Raw genomic sequence first — 23736 nt, forward strand, 5'->3', positions numbered from 1 at the left:
TTTAATAAAAAAAATAGTTTGAAAGAGGATTTCCAGCAAAGAAATAATGCTATCATTCCAAATGCAATTTGCCCCCATCCTGAGTTCAAAATATTTCTTTAATGATTAATCTCTCAAGACCCTTCATTACCCAAAATGCCTGTCGAGAGATGATAGATGTACAAATACAGCTGGAGAAAGAACCAGTGAAAATCAGCTCCTTCCTAATCCTGATATAATGAAGTATGTTCCAGCCTCATTGGAGGACTACTGGAATCAACTCAATGACCGACCAACTAAGCTAGTTAACCTTATAGTAAGTCTTATGTTAATTTTGATTTCAGATGCAGATAGTTGAATCAGGCTTGTATAAATTTACCTCTCCCGTTTTCAATGATTTCCGAACAAACCAAAATCTGAAACTAAACCCATAGTGGCTGAGAAGAGGATGGGAGCTGTAGTTTATCATACCAACATATTTTTTGTATGTAAATATTGAGGAAGTACACTAATCAGGACATAACACTGTCCAATCCAAATACAATTCTCAAAGGTGCAATTCTGATCTCATATCAAATATCTTATATCCATCTAGAAAATGGATATTTATTGATAAATCCAAATCTGAATTAGGATACTTATGCTATCCTATAAATATCTTTAACTTACCATTTGCAGAGGTACAATGGCTCAGCAGTTAAAGAAGCTGAGTTTGTCATCTAGAAAGGTGTTAGCCTGAGTTTGAAACCTGAGCACCCTATGACAGGGTGAGCTGAGCTCTCATTACTTGCCCCAGCTCCTGCCCAATTAGCATTTTGAAAATATGCAAGTAGATAAATAGGTAACAGCATTTTGTGTGCCTTGGCATATAGTCATACTGGCCACATGAGCATGGAAGTGTCTTCAGACAATGCTGGTTCCATTGGCTAAGAAATGGATATGAACACTGCCCCTTAGGAAAAGAAAGATGTGTTGGATATGTTTGTCGAAGGCAGTGAATATATCCATCATATCTTCCTTTTCCTATTTTCTTCACAAACAAAAATTCTATGAGGTGAGTTGGACTAAAAGAGAGTGATTGACCCAAGTCACCCAGCTGGGTCATGACTAAAGTGGGACTCGAACTCATGGTCTCCCACTTTTTAGCCTTAACTGCTAGACCAAGGGTCTTCAAACTTGGTAATTTTAAGATTTGTGGACTTCAACTCCCAGAATTCCTGAGCTAATATGGCTGGTGGAAGAATTCTGGGAGTTGAAGTCCACAAGTCTTAAAAGTTGTCAAGTCTGAAGACCCCTGCACTAGACCAAACTGATTCTCTCATCAAATTTATATCCCTCTCACAAAAAGTTATCGTAGGAGGGATACAACAATTGACACAACAATAAACATGTAAAAACAGTCATTATTAAATAAAAAAGCACGAGGGAAAATATGTCTTAACGGCAATAATGAAGTCATTTTTCACTGGTCCCCTAGAATTCCCAGGCCTGATGACACAGTGAGCTCTTGAAGGACTTCTGGAAAATTACCAGGGATGAAGCTAACCTCACTTTAGAGTAGGAGAGGATGCTCCATAAAGTGGCACCATGGCAGAGAGGACCCACCAAATGTAAGTCTCTAGTAGATGATATCCACAGCATGCTTTCTCTGCCAGATCTGACAAGCAACCCTATAATCAGGGAGAGGAAGTCTTTCAGATAACCAAGCTGCGTGCCATGAAGGGCTTTAAAGGTTAAACCACATCCCTGAACTTGACCCAGAAGCCAACTGGCAACCAATGCATCTTACAAATTAGAGGTGTAACGTGTGCACACATAATTACCCCTGCCACTGTACCAGCTGAAGCTTCCAGATACTCTTCAAGGGCAGCCCCAGGTAGAGCATTGTAATCTTGCATCTTAACAGAACTCAGAAATGGCAGGATGAGCAAACTCAGCATGAGTTTCAAAATGAATGAGAATATTGGACAAGTTTTGGAGAGAGAAAAGAGCAAATCAATCCTCACCTCCAAGACTGCTCTGCAATTTAGTAATCCTTTTATCTCAGCATCTTATATGGTTTATAAAAAGCTCCGGAGCTCCTTCAAATGAGTCTCATGTTGTTACATTTATTTTAAAGAAAAAGAAAAATGAAAGAAATGCTCTCTCAAAATACCGGCCACAATGATGGAAATTTAGGCCACGTTCTGGGGATTAAATGACTTCCTAGGGTTAATGGCTTTGAGCAATTTGTTCCTGTCAGGCAGTCATTAATCCCCTAGAAATGCCACATGCCTTCATTGCTTTTGCTCATAGATTGGCATAAATACAAAACTCTGTCTTACCCTGGATCCTGCAGAGACTAAAATGTACAAATTTGAAGCAACCAAGCTTATTAGAAATAGATCTGCAGCCCCCTCCCCCACAAACCAACTTTTCAGAACAAAATAAACTTTTAACTTCTCAAGCATAGATGATGTCCAGCAGTACATTATTAATTGTACAATTTCAGTATTTTGTTGAAAATACTACTCTATTTCCGCTAAAATAAGACATCCCCTGATAATAAGCCCAATCAGGCTTTTGAGCGCATGCGCTAAAATAAGCCCCCCCCAAAATAAGCCCTTCCTGAAAATATTTAAATGCATGTGCAGTCAGTCCCCGCCATTTCCTCTGGTTAGGGAGAAAGAGCTGGAAATCAGGAAAGACTGCAAGAGGAGCCCTGTCTTGCTCCACATGCCCCAAAATAATAAGACTTCTCCAAAAATAAGGCCAAGTGCTTATTTGGGGGTTCAAAAAAACATGACAGGGTCTTATTTTTGAGGAAACACGGTAGAACTTAAAGAACAATATTTGGCTGGAATACCAAACAATATTTGATATTTTGAAAAGAGACAACTTGGCACCCAGCTAACATAGACGAGGCAAGGAAGAACAATAAATAATATATTGAAACCCATTCTTTCACCATTCTTCCATCTCATGTATTTCATTTCAAGATCATTTACACATTGCGAAGTCTGCCTTTAAAAAAGCAACATCGTATTGAAGTAAGCCACAGGAGAGCTAAATAAGCCATGTGAGTGAAGAACAGTCCTAAATCATTAGGTGGGGGGGCTGACACAAAGAAGAGCAGGTCAGCATATTCTCCAAAGCACCTGAAGGCAGGACAAGAAGCAATGGATGGAAACTAATCAAGGAGAGAACCCATCTAGAACTAAGGAGAAATTTCCTGACTGGATTAAGGATTTAGGGTTAAATCTTTTCAATCTGAGAGATATTTTGTTGACTAGTGGAGTTGATTTTTATTAATTTCACCTACTATTTTATCCCTCTCCCCGATCTTCTGAAGATGAATTAGGTATTGGTGATTTTGCATTAGACATTAGGTATTTTTTTTTTACCCCTCTTGCTTCCCATTAGCCAAAACATTAACATCACACCATGACCAATTAAGTGTGCTTGGGAAACTCACAAGAATGGAGAGTACGTAATAGGTTTCTTTGGTTATTTTCTTCCAACAATTTAGGCCATCATGACTTTGGTAACCTAATCCAAGAATTTATCTAGTCTTCTTTTAATGACTTTCATACTTAGGGCAATCACTGTATCTTACAACAGCAATGTCATAGTTTATTTTTTCTTCTTCTTCTACATTCAAAGGAACAGCTTGGAAAAGGACCTGAGGTCAAACTGTACTTGTCAGTGCAGTCAAGGCTTCTTCAAAGACAAAACAATACAGATTTCACATAGCATGACTGGGGAAGATTTCTGTCTGGAACCCTGCAGAATATCAGCCTAGCAGAGAAAACAGTATCCATCAGGGGAAAATAATTGTTCAATTTAACTTTCTGTTTTCAGCTCTGACAGAGTTCAGTATTTGGGTTTTAACAAAAATTAAAAGAGATAACTTTATATCATTTACAAAAGGTCATTCTACCCTAAAAGATCTCCATGTGTTTAGAACAATGTCAAAATGGTTAGAAAGCCTTGAAAATCTGGCTGTTTTCCCAGGCCTCAGAGTAGATTGGACATTTCACCTCCTTTCAGAATGTTTTCTGGATTGCTATCTGTAACTATCTCCTCATTCTTTTTGGATTAATTTTATTGCATTGGTATCAACTATTTTTTAATGGTTCCTTATTTTGTGAACCAGCCCAAGTTGATTGAAGTTGTGTGGCATTAACATTAAGTGAATGAATTAATGAACTGATGTTGTTTCCTGATTGCTTATTCATAGCCTATGACTATCATTAAGTGTTATATCATTTACTGTTAAATTTGTACCCTATGACTATCATTAAGTGTTGTAAGTGTTGTACCTTGATGAAGGTATCTTTTTTTTTATGTACACTGAGAGCATATGCCCCAAGACAAATTCCTTATCTGTCCAATCACACTTGGCCAATAAAATTCTATTCTATTCTATGAATGAATGAATGAATGAATGAATGAATGAATGAATGAATGTATGTATGAATGAATATGTTTGGGGAATATTTTACCAAAGTAAAAAGAACTTCCCCAAACTAATGCCACCCAGATATATTGGACTACAACAATATGTCTATAAAAGCAAATAAAGAAAATCATGATGCCTCATCCAACATTTTGCATATATTCACACACTTACACAGATGCCACAGCATCATCCACAAGATGGATAAGGATGGTGAGAACTGTAATCTGATAAATTTGGAAGGAACTTAATTGGGGAAAGCTGCCATAGAATTTGTTTTGAGTCCATTCAATCTGTGCAAAATAAATGCCTTGCAAATATTCCCCATTGTCAACTATGAGTGTTTCCATAGTTGATCTTTCTTCTATCACAGTAATAAAAGATGCAGATTTATAAAGTAAAATAGTCTCAAGAACTCTGAATATTTATAACTGCAGTCATTGAAAACAGCCTTCTCCAACTTGACATTCTTAGGATATTTTTGAGTATAATTCTAATAGCCATAATTTTAAGTCTTTAGCCATCCTACCTTGGAATTTGGAGGTGATAAAAAACAACCTCCATGGGGGTTACCAACTGCTTCAAATATTATATCTCTATCCCTGGTCAATAAAGCTGATTTGATAGCTTTGTTATGCTTATAGAAGGTCATCAAAAAGCTTCTCTCTTTGAATGTATTCAGTTTCAATATTTCTTGAGCTGAAACTTTTTAAAGAGTTGTGTTTTGTGGAATGAGTGAATTGCTTAGATGAACAACCTCTTAATCGCTACTTTTTAAAAAGTTGCCACGTCAGCAAGACTGTCTGTAGACAAGCCCAGTATATGCTGCCATTGTAGAGATCTAAACTACACCTCACCTTCATGTAGGGTCCTTCACTGAATTTCCACTGAAATTAGAGATTACATTTTGGACCACCTCCAAAGATCTTAACTATCAATGTTACCCTTTGAAAAAATTAACTTTCTTTTGTTGTAGTTGACTGTGATTATTTAATTCATTCAAAGGAACTGAAAAATCAGCCGTGATGTAACTAATTCTGATTTAGCTCAGTGATGGCAAATCTTTTAGGCACAGAGTGTCCAAACTAGAAGGTGTGCACCCCCTGTGTGCATGCGCGCCCCAGAGCGTTGGAAACCCAACAACCAGCTGGCTGAGCTAAGGCAACGGTGCGCGTGCTCCCAGAGAGGGCTCTGCGTGCCACCTCTGGCATGCGTGCCATAAGTTCGCCATCACGGGTCTAGCCTATTTTCAACATACTACATGACACTAAACCTTTTATTACTTAAAGAGAAGCTTTTTCAACAAGGCCTGTCATTTCCCAACTTTATTTTGTCCTTCATTCTCTGTTTAGTTGAATCATTATGTCCTTTGTAGCAATCCCTCCCTGACCCTCCACAAGAGCATATCACATTCTAGAAAAAAAAATGCAAAGTGCAAGTGTATCTGTGATAAAATGATGCAGTGTGGAGCGTTTGCTCTTTTTACAGTTCAGCTACTGCATCCCACCAGCCATCCCCTTCCACCCTTCACTTTATCCTGAGGAGGTTAAATGACTATTTTAGTCTTTATTTGCTTTGGCATCGATGAAAGTATTCTAGCCATTGCTTCTCTCAGCACATTGGAAGCCATTAAAATTAAGAGAACTGGCCATATAAGTATAGGTCTCCTCGACTTACGACCACAACTGAGCCCAAAATTTCTGTTGCTAAGCAAGACAGTTGTTAAGTAAATTTGGCTCCATTTTACAACCATCCTGCTGCTACCGGATACCTCTCACCGACCCGTGCGCTCTCACAGAGAGGGACTCCTCAGGGTGCCGTCGGCCAGACAGTGCCGGCTGGCGACACCCAGGGGAAGGGCCTTCTCTGTGGAGGCTCCCACCCTCTGGAACGAGCTTCCCTCAGGACTTCGCCAACTTCCTGACCTCCGAACCTTTCGCCGCGAGCTTAAGACACATCTATTTATTTGCGCAGGACTGGACTAGATTTTAAATTCCAATTGGTTTTAATGGGGATTTTATTATTATTTTTATTATCATCATTTTAATTATTCGGCCAATTATAATAAGTTTTTTAATGGATGTTTTTATTTGTATTTATATGTATATTTTTATCTGGTTGTTAACCGCCCTGAGTCCCTAGGGAGATAGGGCGGTATAAAAATATGAAAAATAAATAAATAAATAAATAAAATAGTTGTTAAGTGAATCACGGCATTTAAGTTAGCAATACAGTTGTTCAGTGAATCTTGCTTCCCCATTGACTTCGCTTATCAGAAGGTCACAAAAGGAAATCAGGCAACCCTGGGACACTGCAAGCATATATTGTAAATGCATATCAGTTGCCAAGCATCCAAATTTTGATCATGTGACTGCAGAGACACTGCAATGGTCGTAAATGTGAAAAACAGACATAAATATGGTTTTTCCCCCCAATGCTGTTATATTATTAAACGTTCCCTAAATGAACAGTTGTCATCAGCTTGAGAAAGGATAATGCTGCCTACCATTTTTACGAATAAACAGTCCATTCTTAAGTTTGAATTCTGACTCACGTACAAATCTGGGCTGAGGACAGACTTAGGAACAGAAGTCATTTTTAACCTGGGACTTGCCTGCATAACAAAATGCTTTATCTTCCACCATTTCCACCCATAAAATAAATTTGAAGTCATCCACAAGTGAAATTTTTAATAAATTCTAAAGAATCCTCAGGTAATAAAAACAGGAGCCTCTTTGTAGGGGAAGAAAACATTTCAGAAATTGCAGATATCAGCACAGCTTCGTGTGCAAACTCTTATTATTAAGTTACAATTATCTTATCTGGGAAACAGCTTCCCCTTATTCTAGTGTTTTCAAAATAAAGATATCTGACTAGTTTGCCTTGGTTTTTGACATATAAGGCTGGGATGTGATATATGACCCGGAGCTAAAGCAAAGCAGTTAATTTCCCTGATGTCTAAAATATCAGCATTTCATGTATACATAATAGTTAATGATACTGCCGCTGTAAGATTAAGGTAATATGTCACCATTGGCCATTTGCATGCATTACAAAAAATAATATTACATTAAAATATTTCCTGAGGAATCATTCCTTTAATATGACAAGAAAAAATATATTTTACAAGCATTGTATCAGCTGTGGTTGCAATTACAATTTATTATGGAAAAAGGGAGAGCTGATTTATTGTAGGAGGGGAAAAGCTGGACTGGGCACAGGAGAGTAATGGTTTGCTGGTTTTTTGTTGTTGTTCCATCATCCTGATCACGGTTTTATTGTATAATGTCCTTCCTCCAAGGAACTCAGATTGATACCCTTTTTAAAAATGCTGTCCCCACAAAGAACGTATCTGTTGAAAATTTAGAGCTGAGAGTGGAATAGGAATTTTAAACCTAAGTATCTAGCAGCAGTTGGTGCCCTCAAACTAATTCAAAGCTACGTAGGGTCAGGCTTGGTAGGAATTTTGATGGGTGATCACCAGGAAATCCCAAGATTAGCAAGTAGCAAATTAGAAAGTAGCAAATGGCATATTTTGCACTATGCTTTAGATCCAAGTGCTGGTTCAAATTTTTAATGATGTCTGCTAACCCTACTAGACTCCAAACGCAACTGAAGGAATGCATATGTATCAGTTCCTCTAATAGATTGTGAGAAACACTTTGGGAGATGGATGGGGCAAAGAGATGCTACTAGGAAACGGTCAGATAAGAAGGCAATCGGCTGATTTGAAGCTGGTTTATTAAGATACTTCTATACCATGTGTTTATTCTTGGGTCTAATATTCTGGCTAAGCAGTGATGAGAAGTATAATCTAAAATTGCTTTAAGGAACAGGCACTGCTGTTTCCCAGTTACATCCCAATTTCATAAAACCAGAAGTGTTTTATTAGTTCATATCATTTATTTCTCGGGCAGCAGTTCTTGTTCAGCTTCCCCCCCCCCAAAAAAAATAGATTTAAAAACTGGAATTTAGTTAAATCAATTGCATAAGTTGTTTTACTATCAGAACATCATAAATCCACTTTCTAAACCTTTTCCCAAATCACCATCTCCTTATGAAGTCCACCCAAAAATGACACTTGACAGAAACAGACCTGGATATTGGTGTGAATGCATAACAGTTAAATGTTAGTTAAATGTAAGTATTTACCCAAATATTACCTGAGGATAGCAACAATCTTTATAAACAGAGACATCGAAGAGTTGACATCAATTTGATGGCACATAAGCAATCAATCAGACAGAGATAGTCAAGTGACAATCCTACAGTTTATATCAGCAACAGCTACTGATAGTTGTAACCACTGGGGCTTAGCTTCAACAACCTGGATCAAATTTATAGTATGTGATGTTCCACAGTGCATATACATAAAAAAAACAAACCATCATAAAATAGTTTACTGTGCAATTAAAGAGCTGAGCAGGAATTTATGGAGCAATAGATATATTAGACACAGAGATCTCTGTCTGTCAGAAATTTTAGTCACTTCTGGACAGACAATAGAGATTTAAAGCTGCCAAGCAAGAAATGTTTGCATCCCAATTGTCCAATATATTTTTTCAAAACCATATAGCCGAATAGGATTAATTTTTACAGGGTATCAAGAGATCTCTGAACATCATTCCTGAAGTAAGCAAGCATTAGAAATATGACTTAGAACACTGGGTCTAATCAATTCAACTTGATTCAGTACTCTATGTTTTTAATGACTCAAATAAATTTGGCACGCAACAAAGATGTATACTTAGGAAATAAAGATGCAACAGCCTGGAAATTAAATCACTATTGGAATGAGATTGGCACATTTAGAAATCCTTTCTGATCTTCACAAAGTGTTAGACTCCAAGCATGGACAGTGATGAGAAATGATACTTTGGTACTTTAAGGTTAAGGAAGAAATATAGAATCCCCATCTCTTTCTATATATAGGTTTTCCTCCCTTTATGCCAGGGGTCTCCAACCTTGTGGACTTCAACTCCCAGATTTCCTTTGCTGGCTGAGGGACTCTGGGAGTTGAAGTCCACAGTCTTAAAGGGACCAAGGATGGAGACCCCTGCTTTATGCCAAGCTTAAATTCCCCTAAAAACTCACAGAAAGTGAATTTGCATAAAGTAAGACATTGAACCATTGTAAAAAGAAGATTATGCTAGATGGTCTAATATAGATGTATTGACAAATGTGTTTGTAAATTTATAGAGCTTTATTCAAGTATTATGTTGGTCAAACATTATCTTGTCTCATGCTCTACATTAGAGTGAAAGCATTTTTCCGTATTTTCTACAACTAGATTTCTAATGCATGTGGCTATTAGCAAAGATCCATCCGTCGTAGGCATTTTGAATTTTATTCACATTCTTTGTTATATGGCAGACAGTAGATTCACCCAAGTTAACAGTTCAACCTAGGTCTCAGAATTCTCATATTGTATCCAACGTTGTTTCTAATGTTAAAGAGGACTTTTCCCTTTTAATTTGAGGTAAGGAAATTAGGCAAGATACTGGTGATGGCCATTTTGATCCCATAATGACAATAACAGCTTAGAATGAAAATAAGCGAGGATACACAAGTAGAAAAATTTCACAATAGGGTAAACTGATGAGTAAAGATGGAAAGGAGCTTTGGCAGGAGTTCTGGCATGTTTCCAGATATGGAAAAAATTGGGAATTGTTTGCACAAGATGATGCTTGCCCATAAACTAAATTCTTGGATAAAAATCACATAAAGGCAAATTGCAATGGGCAGTGAGAACAACCTTGGGAGACAGAAGGAAAAGACACAGCCTACACTACAATCGAAATCTGAGTCCAAAGAGGAATGGGGATGGAAAAGCCATCTTAAATGGGACTTTCCCTAGTTCTCTAGAATGTAAAGGTAGGGGAGGGGGAAGGACTTTCAGATTTGCAAGAGACTGTTAATAGAAGCTTACCTTATGTTAAAGGTAGTATTAGTTCCCATGGTTTTGTTTTCCTGTCTGGACTATCTCAAAAAGCAGACACAATATAACTGAAATGCAAATTCATATAAAGTGAAAGGAAGCTACAGAGTATATGATAGTCATGGGCATTATTTTGATAATTTATATCAATAAACAGGGATAAACATTCTCCAATTGCTTGCTTAGTTAAGTCAAACATAAGAGAATTCTGGAGTTATTTTTGAAAAATCACCTCTTTAAAATAGATTTTTGAAAATTGGCATACCAAGGATGAGATGGTTTTTTTTACATAGAAGAATGGCATCAAGACCCCATCTAAAGAAGAAAGATAGTAATTTTCTCTCCCATCATCCTCTCCAATCTGGTCTCTAAATTACTTATGATTTGTTTGCCTGTTCAGCTGCAGTGAAAAGATCAGTGACACCCACAGATGTACTCAAACCTCAAATATGTTGGCATCTTTGAACCTTAGTTGACTTAAGCTCTGTAGACTGGTGGGTAATTAACTTATTTTTAGACCACCACAATCCTACAAGTCCGCACAAATTACAAGATGCTTCAGTGTGTTGCTTTTCTAAGAATATACTTTGCAAATATATATGTGTGTGTGTGTGTGTACACACCCCCACGCACACCCCCACATATATGTATGTATGTATATATATATATATATATATATATATATATATATATGTCTTTGGTTGTTCGGGTTTTCTCCCGTGTAAGATTGGAAGTGTCTTGGCGACGTTTCAACGAAGTCTCATTCGTCATCTTCAGGCTTCAGCTTCGTGCTTCTGGGAGCAATGTGTGATCGCAGCTGTTTCTTCCTTTTAACTGCTAGTGGGGGTTTGAACTGATTGGGTGGGAGCTTGGCTGTGCTCTGATTGGATGGGGTTTTTTCTGTGCTCTGATTGGCTGGGGGTGTGTCCTGTGTTGGTGGGGGCTTGGTTGTGCTCAGTCTAGTCTGTGCTGCAGGGGGATTATAAAAGGCACCACAGACAGAATCAGCAAGATCCTCCACAAACACAACATCAAGACAGCATTCTGCACAAACAGAAAAATATCCACCATCCTAAGAAACCCCAAAGACAAAATTGAGTTAGAAAATCAAGGAGTATATGAAATCCCATGCACCGCCTGCCCCACCACATACATTGGACAAACCAACAGAAGAATAAGTGCACGCATTGAAGAACACAAGAACTCATTCAAAAAGGAGCAACCACCTTCTTCCCTGGTCCAACACTTTAAAGTCACAGGACATGATATTGAATTTAAAAAGACCAGAACTATCGCCAAAACTGAACACTTTAACAACAGAATAATCAGAGAAGCCATTGAGATAGAAAAACGCCCACACAGCATGAACAAACGAGATGACACCTCCCGCCTACCAGCCATTTGGAAACCCGCCCTTATTGACAAACGAGTCCCTAACACGAGGAATGACACCAGACCCACACTCACAAGGTCCACACAGGATGTCACCACCGCACATCCACCCAGAAAGCAGACCCAAACCCACACTGATCATGAAGCACGACCAAGGACCAGAAGCCAGACCGCAGCTGCAACATTAGCCATTTCAAAGCCCTCCAATCCATTCATGCAGCAGACTGACACCCACTATGAAGATGTAGCACGACCACAAAGCCAAACAACAGCTATGCAGCTCACCAGCTCAAATCCCCCTGCAGCACAGACTAGACTGAGCACAACCAAGCCCCCACCAACACAGGACACACCCCCAGCCAATCAGAGCACAGAAAACCCCATCCAATCAGAGCACAGCCAAGCTCCCACCCAATCAGTTCAAACCCCACTAGCAGTTAAAAGGAAGAAACAGCTGCGATCACACATTGCTCCCAGAAGCACGGCTGAAGCCTGAAGATGACGAATGAGACTTCGAAACGCCGCCAAGACACTTCCAATCTTACACGGAGAAAACCCAACAACCAAAGACCTATATACAAACACCCGTGAAAACCTCAGAAAACAAATATATATATATATATATATATATATATATATATATATATATATATATATATATATATATATATATATATATATATATATATATATATATATATATATATATATTCATTCATTTATTTTGTCGAGTACATATTAAATAATATATATATATGTCTTTGGTTATTCGGGTTTTACGCGGGAGAAAACCCGAATAACCAAAGACAGACAGACAGACAGACAGACAGACACACACACACACACACACACACACACACACACATATATATATATAAAATACAAGCAACAAGACCTGAGAAATTTGATCCTTTTTCTATTCAGTTAATTCTAGCTTCTCCCTAACTCTGTTATACATAACATTCACCTACCCCAGAGGTCAGCAACCTGTGGCTCTGGAGCCACATGTGGCTTTTTCATCCTTCTGCTGCGGCTCCCTGTCGCCGGTCGGCTCCACAATTGATAAGACTTTTGGTTAGGACAGGTAGAGGAAAAAGGACGCCACGCTAGGAGGAGACTATGATGGGGGAACCGGATTTCTGGTTGGCTCCAGAATTAAACAGGGGCTTCCAGTTAGGACCTTTGTGGCTCTTGCCAACCCCTGACCTACCTTAATCTCCTGCCATTCTGCCATCACCAGGCAGGGTTGGGATTCAAGAATCATGTGGAATCATGCATTATGCTTTTCTTGCCTATACCACATTTCCTCAATTCCATACCATCTAGATAGGTGGACCAAAACTTTCCATAATAACCAGGTAGCATGGCTATCTGGGGCAAGTGGTGATCTATCACAGTGTTTCTTAACCTAGATAACTTTAAGGTGTATGGACTTCAACTCCCAGAAATCTTCAACCAGCCAAAATAGACAACGGTCAGATAAGTGGCAGCTATGTCTGCAGAAGGAATGGGGGGCATGGGGGTCTCAGAAGGGACCCTCCCTAGTTTCATGGACTTGTAAAGGCAAGAGGGGAAAGACCCACTTTCAGACTTGCAGGATGCTGTTACTGTAACCTTACAATAAAAGTTAGAGCTAGTACTTCTGGGTCCGCTTCTTGTGAGGACTGCCTTGCAAGCTGACAGGCTGAGGTAAAGAATTCTGACAGAAGAGAATGTATGTAGCCCGGGGTCAAACTGTAGAGTTCTTGGTGCTCCCTCAGCTTGGTTGTTTACCTGCAGATATTCATTCATTCATTCATTCATTCATTCATTCATTCATTCATTCATTCATTCATTCATTTATTTTGTCGAGTACATATTAAATAATATATATAAGTATGAACATGAATTGAATACATAAAATGAATACAATTAAAGGGAACATTAGGACAGGGACGGTAGGCACACTGGTGCTCTTATGCACGCCCTTTACAGACCTCTTAGGAATGGGGTGAGTTCAACAGTAGACAGTCTAAGGTTAAAGTTTTGGGGATTTGGGGATGAGACCACAGAGTCTGGTAGTGCATTCCAGGCATCAACAACTCTGTTATTGAAGTCATATTTTCTGCAATCAAGTTTGGAGTGCTTCACTTTAAGTTTGTATCTATTGTGTGCTCGTGTATTGTTGTGATTGAAGCTGAAGTAGTCATTGACAGGTAGGACATTGTAGCAAATGATTTTATGAGCTATGCTCAGGTCAGACCAAAGACAGCAAAGTTCTAAATTTTCTAAACCCAGAATTTCAAGTCTGGTGGCATAAGGTATTTTGTTGTGAGCAGAGGAGTGGAGGACTCTTCTTGTGAAATATTTCTGGACGCGCTCAATTGTATTTAATGCCCGATATGCAGTGTGGGTTCCAGACAGATGAGCTGTATTCGAGAATTGGCCTAGCAAATGTTTTGTATGCTCTGGTTAGTAGTGTGAGAAGAAACAGAGAAGAAACATTTTATTACCGAGACGGGTAACGAAACAACTGCACACCAACAACCAAACTCAGAGAGCACCAAGGACTACAGAGATAAGAATTGTTTGGGTTAGTGTCTGCCAAATGTCTTGCAAGAGCGATAACATGTGTGCTGCCAAAAGGGGTCTTATCAGGTAAGAAAATCTAGAAAGAAGCTCCTAAGGTGTCCTTTCATCAGAAGCTGCATAATTCTTAATGAGAAATTAAGAAACAACTTCTCTAGTTTTCCTGCCCCGCTCTGTGCAATTCCTAAATACCCGCTCCAAGCTGTGTAACTGAAAGCGATGAGAGAGAGACATTCAAGATGGCTATTACTGATGCTCACCTCACTTCACCTCTCCCGCCCGCTGTTCTCTTGCTATTTTCCTCTCCTCTGAAAGAAACCGTGAATGTCAACAGTGCACTGTTGGAATATTGCTCCGCCATGTGCCCTCTCTCTATTTATATATACAAAGGCTGTCCAAAAAGGTAGCTGAATGCTCTCCAGAGTCTTTCCATTTCTTGCCCTTCCTCTCTCTCCCCACCTCTTCCCCTTCCTTCAATCCAACATGAACAGAAATGCCAGTGTATATGGATGGCAATTCTCTATGTGTGAAAAAGTCTCATTCAATCATGGTCGATGAGAATTCTGGCCTTATTTAAACATTGACTCTACTTACCACCCCCAGTTGGAGGACACTGAAGGAATTCTAATGGTGAATATTTGGAGAAAACATAATTAGAAAGGAATGAAAGAGAATAGTATTCTCAAACTGGACTCACTGCTTACCCACAAAAGGGCAGGATACAGTTACATTCATCGGTTCTAATGAAATTCAGGTCTATTGAATGGTCTCATGCTTGTATCCTATTTTATAACTTTTAGCAATGGGAACTGGAAAATAGCAAGTACATACTGTAGGCTTCCCAATACACCCAGAAATGGTAAATCATAGAGGTTAGAGTATATTTCCCTCACTAAAAACTCTCATTTTCCTCATTACTCCTCTTTCCTCATTACTCTCATCAGGAAAGTTCTGGGAGAAGTTACTTGTCTGCTCAGATAGAGGTATCATTAATGTGCTGGTAATATTCAGTTATATATCTCTAGCCCGGAGACATATAACTGAAGCCCATTTCTTCTACATGAAGAAATGTAGTAGAAGGCACGATCTAGGAACTGGAGGCTATCAGGGGCTGAATGGGTAAAAACTGGCTGAGACTCAACCCAAACAAGATGACATGGCTATTGATTCACAGACTGACTGACTTCCAGGAATGCTGCATCTTTGTTTATTAATGGGACTGCAGTTCAGAAAGAAATGAAGCACAATTTGGAGGTCTTCCCAGAATCACACCTCCTGCTTGAAAGCAGCTGGAAACTGGCAGGAAGGCTTCTGCACAGCTGACATTACTGTGCCAGTTGTGACTTTATCTGGAACAGGATGCATGAAGATGGCCATTCTTTGCCCTTATCATCTCTAGTTTGGATTACTATAACTCATGGAGCTGTCCATGAAGATCAGCTGGTTCCGAAAATTGGGGTATATGCATACTCATTATTCAGTCAGAATATTGCTATATTATAGTGTTGTTCAGTGGTGGGTTTCAAATTTTTTTACTACCGGTTCTGTGGGCGTGGCTTGGTGGGCGTGGCATGGCTTGGTGGGCGTGGCTTGGTGGGTGTGGCAGGGGAAGGATACTGTAAAATCCCCATTTCCTCCCTATCAGCTGGGACTCGGGAGGCAGAGAATAGATGGGGGCCGGGCCAGTCAGAATTTTTACTACCGGTTCTCTGAACTACTCAAAATTTTTGCTACCGGTTCTCCAGAACTGGTCAGAACCTGCTGAAACCTACCTCTGGTGCTGTTGCAGGGACTGCCTAGTTACTAGTAGTTTTCCAAGTGCAATTCAGAGTGCTAGTTTTTGCTTATGTAGATATAATATATAGCTTAGAAACTGGTTGTCTTAAACCCTAATTACAAACTGATGGTAAATCAGTAAATCTTAAATTATGTTTAGTTATTATCTTTGATATTTAAATGATAGATAGATAGATAGATAGATAATTTTAAAAATTGATCTTGTATTGTATTTTATAGTATAAATTCAGTAAGCCAGAGTCCATCTTATTTTAATAAGTAGATAAATTATACAGATTTTATATAGATTTTACTATTTTCTCTTTGGCAGATTTACTATCTTTCTGTTGATAGTTTTATTTACCTCTTCCAGTTAGCAATACATAGGGCTTGCCCTAATTTATACAATCTCAAGTAAAACTGTGACTCATTTAATGACATTATATTAATATGCTTGACAGTTTCAACACTCCCACATTATGGTAATTATGCATCTTTCAACTTCTAGCACTTCTATTAAAAATGAAAGTGAGCCCAATTTATAGCCAAGTTAATCATTTAGTGACTTATTAAATCTAGGAAGGAGATTTATTACAGGACACTTCCATTAATATCTGACCAATTTTCACAAAATGTTGTTCATTGTTAATAAATATACTGTACAATCAGCAAGTCTTGATGCAAATAAATATGATTAGAGTTCCTGCTATCGATTAATATTAAACCATACTGTTAACAGTGTGAAAATGAGGAGGAAGAGGAAGAATCACAGACTAAGCAATGGTGAGATAAGAGGCATCAAAATCCTCAGAAAGAACATGGTACAGGTAGTCCTCGACTTACAACAGTCCATTTAGCGACTGTTCGAAGTTACAAGGGAACTGAAAAAAAGTTACTTAATATCATTTTTCACACTTATGACTGTTGCAGCATCCCCATGGTCCCGTGATTTACACTCGGATGCTTGACAACTGGTTCATATTTATGACGGTCATGGTGTCCCAAGGTCACCTGATCCCCTTTTGTGACCTCCTGACAAGCAAAGACAACAGGGAACCCAGATTCACTTAACAACCAGATTACTAACTTAACAACTGCAACGGTTCGCTTAGCAAATGTGGCAAGAAAAGTTGTAAAATGGGCCAAAACTCACTTAACAAATTTCTCACTTAGCACCATAAATTCTGGGCTCACTTGTGGTCATAAGCCGAGGATTACCTCAGTGGTGAAATCCGATTTTTTTTACTACCGGTTCTGTGGGCGTGGCTTGGTGGACATGGTGTGGCTTGGTGGGCATGGCAGGGGAAGGATACTGCAAAATCTCTATTCCCACTCCACTCCAGGGGAAGGATACTGCAAAATCTCCATTCCCACCCCACTCTGGGGCCTGCCAGAGGTGATATTTGCTGGTTCTCTGAACTGCTCAAAATTTCTGCTACTGGTTCTCCAGAACCTGCTAGATTTCATCCCTGGTTTACCTGTATCTCAGAAGGAATCATCCCCAGTTTTTTGGACTGTAAAGGAAAGGGGCAAGAAATGTATCTTCAGATTTGCAAGGTTGATGTCAGCCCTTTGAGAAAGTCCAGACCAGAAGCCCCAATCATGAGTTCTAAACTACCCTTATTTTAAGGTTACAATAACAGAATCTTGCTATGGGTATTATTTATTAAGTAAAGGGGCAATATATGTTTAATTGTTGGCACATAAGCTTTATTGCCAAACCAATGGGTGCTTTGTAGATGTCTAATCTAGATTAGTATGTTAAAGAAGAGGAAGGTTTCCCAAATCATCTACTTCCTAAAATACTTGTAATCCCTAAAAGTACTTTCTTTTCCAAGATGCAACAGAAAATTGGGATTGTATTTTTTTTCTAATACCTGAAATAATTGAGTACATATGTAAATAAGAACATACAGAAATCTTGTTCAATTACAATAAAAGTTTTAACCAGCTGATTGGTGTAGAATATCTGCCAAATCTTAACTACCTCTTTTGTTTACGGTTATAATAAATTTCACTACTTTTTAATACCTTTCTTTTTACAATTCCCTCCTCCTCTCTCCCACAAATAACAGGGCGAAATGCAATATACACTATGTTTACAATACTCCTTTCTCAAGACGATATTCCAAACATCCAATGAAGTGAATTGTGATCTACAAAAGCTTTAAAATGAAACATAGTGTGTTAGCTGTTAAAGTGCACTGTCAGTGTTGCGACCAATGCCCTAATAAAATAGAGAGTCTCAAGCCATTTAGCAAGAAAAATCCAGTTGTTTATTAGGAGCGTCATGTCGGCACTACCTAGGTGAAGCCAGCTCTTGCTTCACTCAATTCATACCTTGCCTCTGACCCAGGGGTGGACGGCTGGGGGTTTGCAACAGTTCGGGAAAACCTCAGATTCTGTGCAATTCAGAGATCCCCCAAATCCCACTCCTGGCTAGCCCCATCCACACCACCCCGCCCTTCCCAGGAGTCTCCACGCGGCCCATTTTGAATGCAGGTAAGTACAGGGCCCACATGGAGGCTTGGGGAGGGTGAAAAACGGGCCTACCAGAAGCTTGGGAAGGCCGGAAATGGGCCTGTTTCCAGCCTCCAGAGGGCCTCTGGAGCCTGGGGGGTTGTTTTCGCCCTCCTGGAGGCTCAAGAAAAGCCTCTGGAGCCCAGGGAGGGCAAAAAGCACCCCCCACCATGATGCAGGAGGCCAACTAGGCCATGCCCACCATGGCCACACCCACACAGCAACCAGGCAGAGAACCCCTTGCTAAAAATTTTGAAACCTATCCCTGTTCTGACCCTGTTTCCCCCTCCCCCCCAGAGTGTGTCACCAGTCACATTCCCCAATGAAGCAATTTCTCAGGTCACAGAAGTCACTCCCTCCAGCTGTTGCGGGTCTCCGTCAAGATGGCCTTGACTTCAACCAGCTAGGCTGTGTCTTTTTTGACTGAGGTGTGAATTCCTTGATGCAGGTATGAGATGTGATTCCCATCCCCCTGCCTATGGCAACTCGGGAGAAGGTTAGGAAAGCTTCGCAAGTTGACATGTACAAACATTGTTCCTTTACATACAAGAGGTTTCATTTTCCCCCTCTGGAACAGGTTTCAGTTAGCACCAGGATGAGGTTTTTTACTCTCTCCCTCTATATCTTCATTTTCACCATCAGAAGTTCCTCCCAAACAATTAAGAAAACAAAGGTGCTGCAGGTGTTGTCACTACAAGGACTCACGTACACTCTCAGATAAGCAAAGGTAGGGCATCCTTTTTTTTGGCATCTTAATGCACTTCACTACTTAGCAATAGCACTTAGACTTATGTACCGCTTTACAGTGCTTTACACCACTCTCTAAGCGGTTTACAAAGTCAGCATATTGCCCCCAACAATTTGGGTCCTCATTTTACCCACCTTGGAAGGATGGAAGGCTGAGTCAACCTTGAGCCTGGTAAGATTTGAACTGCTAAATTGCAGTCAGCCGGCAGTCAGCAGAAGTAGCCTGCAGTACTGCACTCTAACCACTGCGCCACCACGGCTCAGTTGTAGTAGAAGTATAGTACTATAGAAGATTCTTTGTATAAGAACAGTGTCTCCAGAATGACTGGAGGGAACTCACCTGCGTTGGGTTGTAGAGTTCTTGTAATGGGCTTCTTGATCCTTTTCGGCAGCAGATGTCCATCCCGAAGCTATTCCTACGTATTACTGATAGAAAATAAACTGAAATTAGTGGAAAAAAATGCTAACATAGATTCAAAGCATACATCAAAGAATTAAGTACAGCATATTCCACCTCTAGTGGTGCTTTTAGTCACCAGCAAACTTCCATCCCCAAGGCTGGTCTGTCTTTAGACATAGTGTACTAAGTAGTGATGGGATTCAACTGGTGTAACAACTGGTTCGCTGAGCAAGTGCTTCACCTGCACATACCCGCTTTGCTCACATGTGCGCTCATCGCGTGCTGTGCATGTGTGCACACTCTGTTACAAAACACCATTAAAAGCAGTGTTAAAAGCACTGAAAACAGCTGAGGCACGGCAATCCGCTCTGCCGCGCCTATCAGCTGGGCTTCAAATGAACGAAATAAAGGTAGGTAAAGCGCAGGGGCAGGCGGGCCCAGATGATTGTCAGAGCGAACCGGTTTACTCTCAGCTGATTTTTGGAGCCACCGGCTTGTCCAAACCGTACCAAATACGCTGAATCCCAACCCTGGTACTAAGGTTTCATATTGTGGCAGAAAGCAAAGGGGAAGTCAGTATGTATGTGCCTCTGTGCACCATAAAGTGATTACCATTAGTTCTGTGATATATGCCTGAAAACAGAATCTAAGGAAATATCTTAAATAAATTGAGGCAAGTTTATTCTTTATCAAATTAAAATCTGTATAAAAAACTGGAGAGACTCTGCAAATGTGAGATAGAATATCCACATCTGGGTTTCAAACATTTAAAAAATAAATCTTAATTTCAAATCGCAATATTTTTAAAAAGGTATTTTTCAGTAACAACATGTGAGTTTTCCTTCTTCGCAGAGAAGTGTACCACAACTTGGTAGGCTCTTGAGTGGCTTCAATAAACAAGTAATTATACATGCTTATTTAATTATCAAATGTGTACCTGCAAGCTCTCAATAAAATCCAAACACTTAATCAATGCTATATGTTTCCATTTTCCTCCACAGCTCAAATGAATGGATATTACCATGTGCTATAATTTTAATTAACTGTTTAATCAAATAGTTAATTGGAGCAATTACTTAAAATTAGAACACATGAAAGGTAATAATCACTAATCTTTATCAGGCACAAATACGGCAACTTGGAATAAAAATGTTCTTCTATAGGGAACCACTTGAAGCTTCTAGCTTCAGTCAGTATAAAGCGCCACCTTTCCAAGTTAAGGATCTCTCATGTCAGTTAGGGCTGAGTAAAACTAATTCCCTCAGATTCCTGCCAACTGCAAAATTTGTCCTGGAATGGACATTTTGATGATATCAAACTGCGGGGTTTTCTACTGTTAGCAAGGACAGTTACTACAACAATGTTTACAAATCACAGGAAGATGGAAACTTGGATACTGAGAAATGTGTCTCTTAGCAACAGCAGCGTAGGACTCTGGATGATTTATAATTGTTATATAGCACAATATCAGTAAAACTTTGCTTATTTTTTTAACAGTGGACCTCTAATAATGATTTACTTCCACTTCCTAAAAACCTTCTCCTCCTTTTTGCTTACTTAAAAATGAATTACCTAAACATTGCTACCAATAATTGGCAGGCTTCTACTGGAAAATGTTCCTCATACAGTATCTTGTAACTACTGTTGCAAGGTTTTCAGGGAAATAATCCTCCATTTTAAACGCTGTACTACATATTCCAAGTAGAGCAGTAGACTGGCAATGATTTTGATGCTCATCACTTCACTTCCAGATATTGCTGTTCCATGAAGATAAGAGTGAAACTGAACTTTTTTAAATAAAGAGAGGCAATTCTGCCTACTCCAGAACTGTGCAAGCATGAATGAATTTGTGAATTAAATTATATATAAAAATCTCACTATTTAAAGAAAGATAATTGGATTCCTGTGGGGAATTCAGAGCTGTAGAGGGGAGATGTACATGGCCATGAAAAAAAATATGTGGGAAACTTGAACTTAGCCTGGGAAAACAAGAAAGTGTGAAAAAGAAATTCAAAAATGCCTCACACTGGGTCTCCTTGAGGGAGGGTTTGAGTCTCCTATAAGAGTGTAGGAAGGAGAAATCCTATCAGCCTACATCAATAAATTAAGCTATATTATTTCTCTTGGTCTTTGTTTCCTGACTTGGTGTACCCTGACGAGCTATCATATAGCTACATTTCAGTTCTTGCACTCTGAGAAGTTCAGTATTAGCACCAACAAGAACCATCATTTCTCAGACTCAATAATGCTACTTGCCTTAGGCAAGAAACCCATCCTCAGCCTTCTTATTCCATCTGCTCCGTTTGTTCCTAACTTTCTCTCTCACTAGCACTCCCAAACTCTTATCAAAGCCGTGGTGGCACAGTGGTTAGAATGCAGTATTGCAGGTTAATTCTGCCAACTGCCAGGAGTTCAATCCTGACCGGCTCAAGGTTGAATCAGCCTTTTATCCTCCCAAGGTCGGTAAAATGAGGACTCAGATTGTTGACTCTGCAAGCCTCTTACAGAGGGCTGTAAAGCACTAGGAAGCTGTATATAAGCCCAAGTGCTACTGCTATTGCTAACCACCTGCAAAGATCAAAACTCTTCCCAAATTCTCAAAACCCAAGGGACATGGTGTCCTCCTGCAGGCGTTTTGTACTGACGTTCACATATTAACCAGCAAATACTGCTGAAAAATAGAGCACAAGGTCAACCCAGCTTTCCACCTTGTGAAGTCAAGTGAGCAAATAGGAACATTTATGCAGGGAGTTTGTCAAAAAGTCTTTGGCAGATCAGACAAAAGCAGAATGGCATGAAAATATCTGTTAGTTAAAGGGCAGAACAGAATTTTCTACCAAAGTTAGAAATAATAGACTGACCTTTAAAATGTACCATACTTGTATTATTTTTGTGTTTTCACGGAAATACGAATGCTCCTATTTTTGAGATTTCGGTGTAAATAGCAAGACCAATACTATGGGCTTTTTTTCTTTTTCTAGTAACGTTACTTTATTTATATTGTTTATATTGTCTTAATTTCAATTTACATCATTAAAATATATAGATACTGAGAAATTGCTTTGTGAGCTCTGATTTTACTTTTCAATTTCAAAAAATGTTAACTTTTCACTATACTGCTATAAATATCATTTATGTCAATTGAAGTAATCCTTGCAATGACCTCATAATGCAAATTTTTGCAAATTGCCTCTATTCTGGCTTGTTTCAGGCTGATGAACAAATCAAATGACATAAATGTACAGAAGTGCCATAAATAGATACAAATGGATTATGTAAAAATAACATATTTTTAATTCATACACACAGTTTTGGATGGATTCAATTTGTTCAGCACTGGGGGGGAATATATTTGAATATACATTTGATTCACTTCATCTACTGCAAAGGGTGGCTTATTAAATCAAGCTTTCTGCAGTTTTGTGAGTGATTGCAGTGAAGGTCACTTTTCCTGGTAGTGATGGTCTAAAAGGCTGGACCATCACTAACCTTTTTAAGTTAGTCTTTTTTAAAAAATGGAGACACCTTGAATGACTTTACTTTCCATTGTGTTTGCTTGTGAAAATTTTTGTCCCAATAGGTTTTTAATCAGTTTCTGAAGCAATATCCCCCAGGCATGGGTGATAGTGCACATATTAAGCATAAGCCTCCCTTGTTTTGGTTGCCACAATGTAAAAAAGATGTGGAGACTCCAGAAAGAGAAGAACAACAAAGATGATTAGGGGACTGGAGGCTAAAATATATAAGGAACAGTTGCTGGAATTGGGTATATCTAGTTTAATGAAAGGAAGGACTGTTGTTCCGATATGTCAGGGGTTGCCACAAAGAAGAGTCAAGCTATTCTACAAAGCATCTGAGGGCAGGACAAGAAGCAATGCGTGGAAACTAATCAAGGAGAGAAGCAATCTAGAACTAAGAAGAGATTTCCTGACAGAACAATTAACCAATGGAACAACTTGCATCCAGAAGTTGTGAATT

General features: G+C 39.2%; 1 protein-coding gene across 2 annotated transcripts in view; it reads right to left on the reverse strand.

Moving 5' to 3' along the window:
* The window catches only part of CHST11 (carbohydrate sulfotransferase 11), a 213236-nt gene that overhangs the window by 101816 nt on the left and 87684 nt on the right, over positions 1–23736 (reverse strand). For both annotated transcript variants that reach the window (XM_058190995.1, XM_058190994.1), the window contains exon 2: positions 19699–19784. In XM_058190995.1, the coding sequence (XP_058046978.1) occupies positions 19699–19784 (86 nt within the window). The remainder of the gene's footprint in view (positions 1–19698; positions 19785–23736) is intronic.

The sequence above is a fragment of the Ahaetulla prasina genome, chromosome 7 (assembly GCF_028640845.1).
Source record: "Ahaetulla prasina isolate Xishuangbanna chromosome 7, ASM2864084v1, whole genome shotgun sequence".
Classification (NCBI taxonomy): domain Eukaryota; kingdom Metazoa; phylum Chordata; class Lepidosauria; order Squamata; family Colubridae; genus Ahaetulla; species Ahaetulla prasina.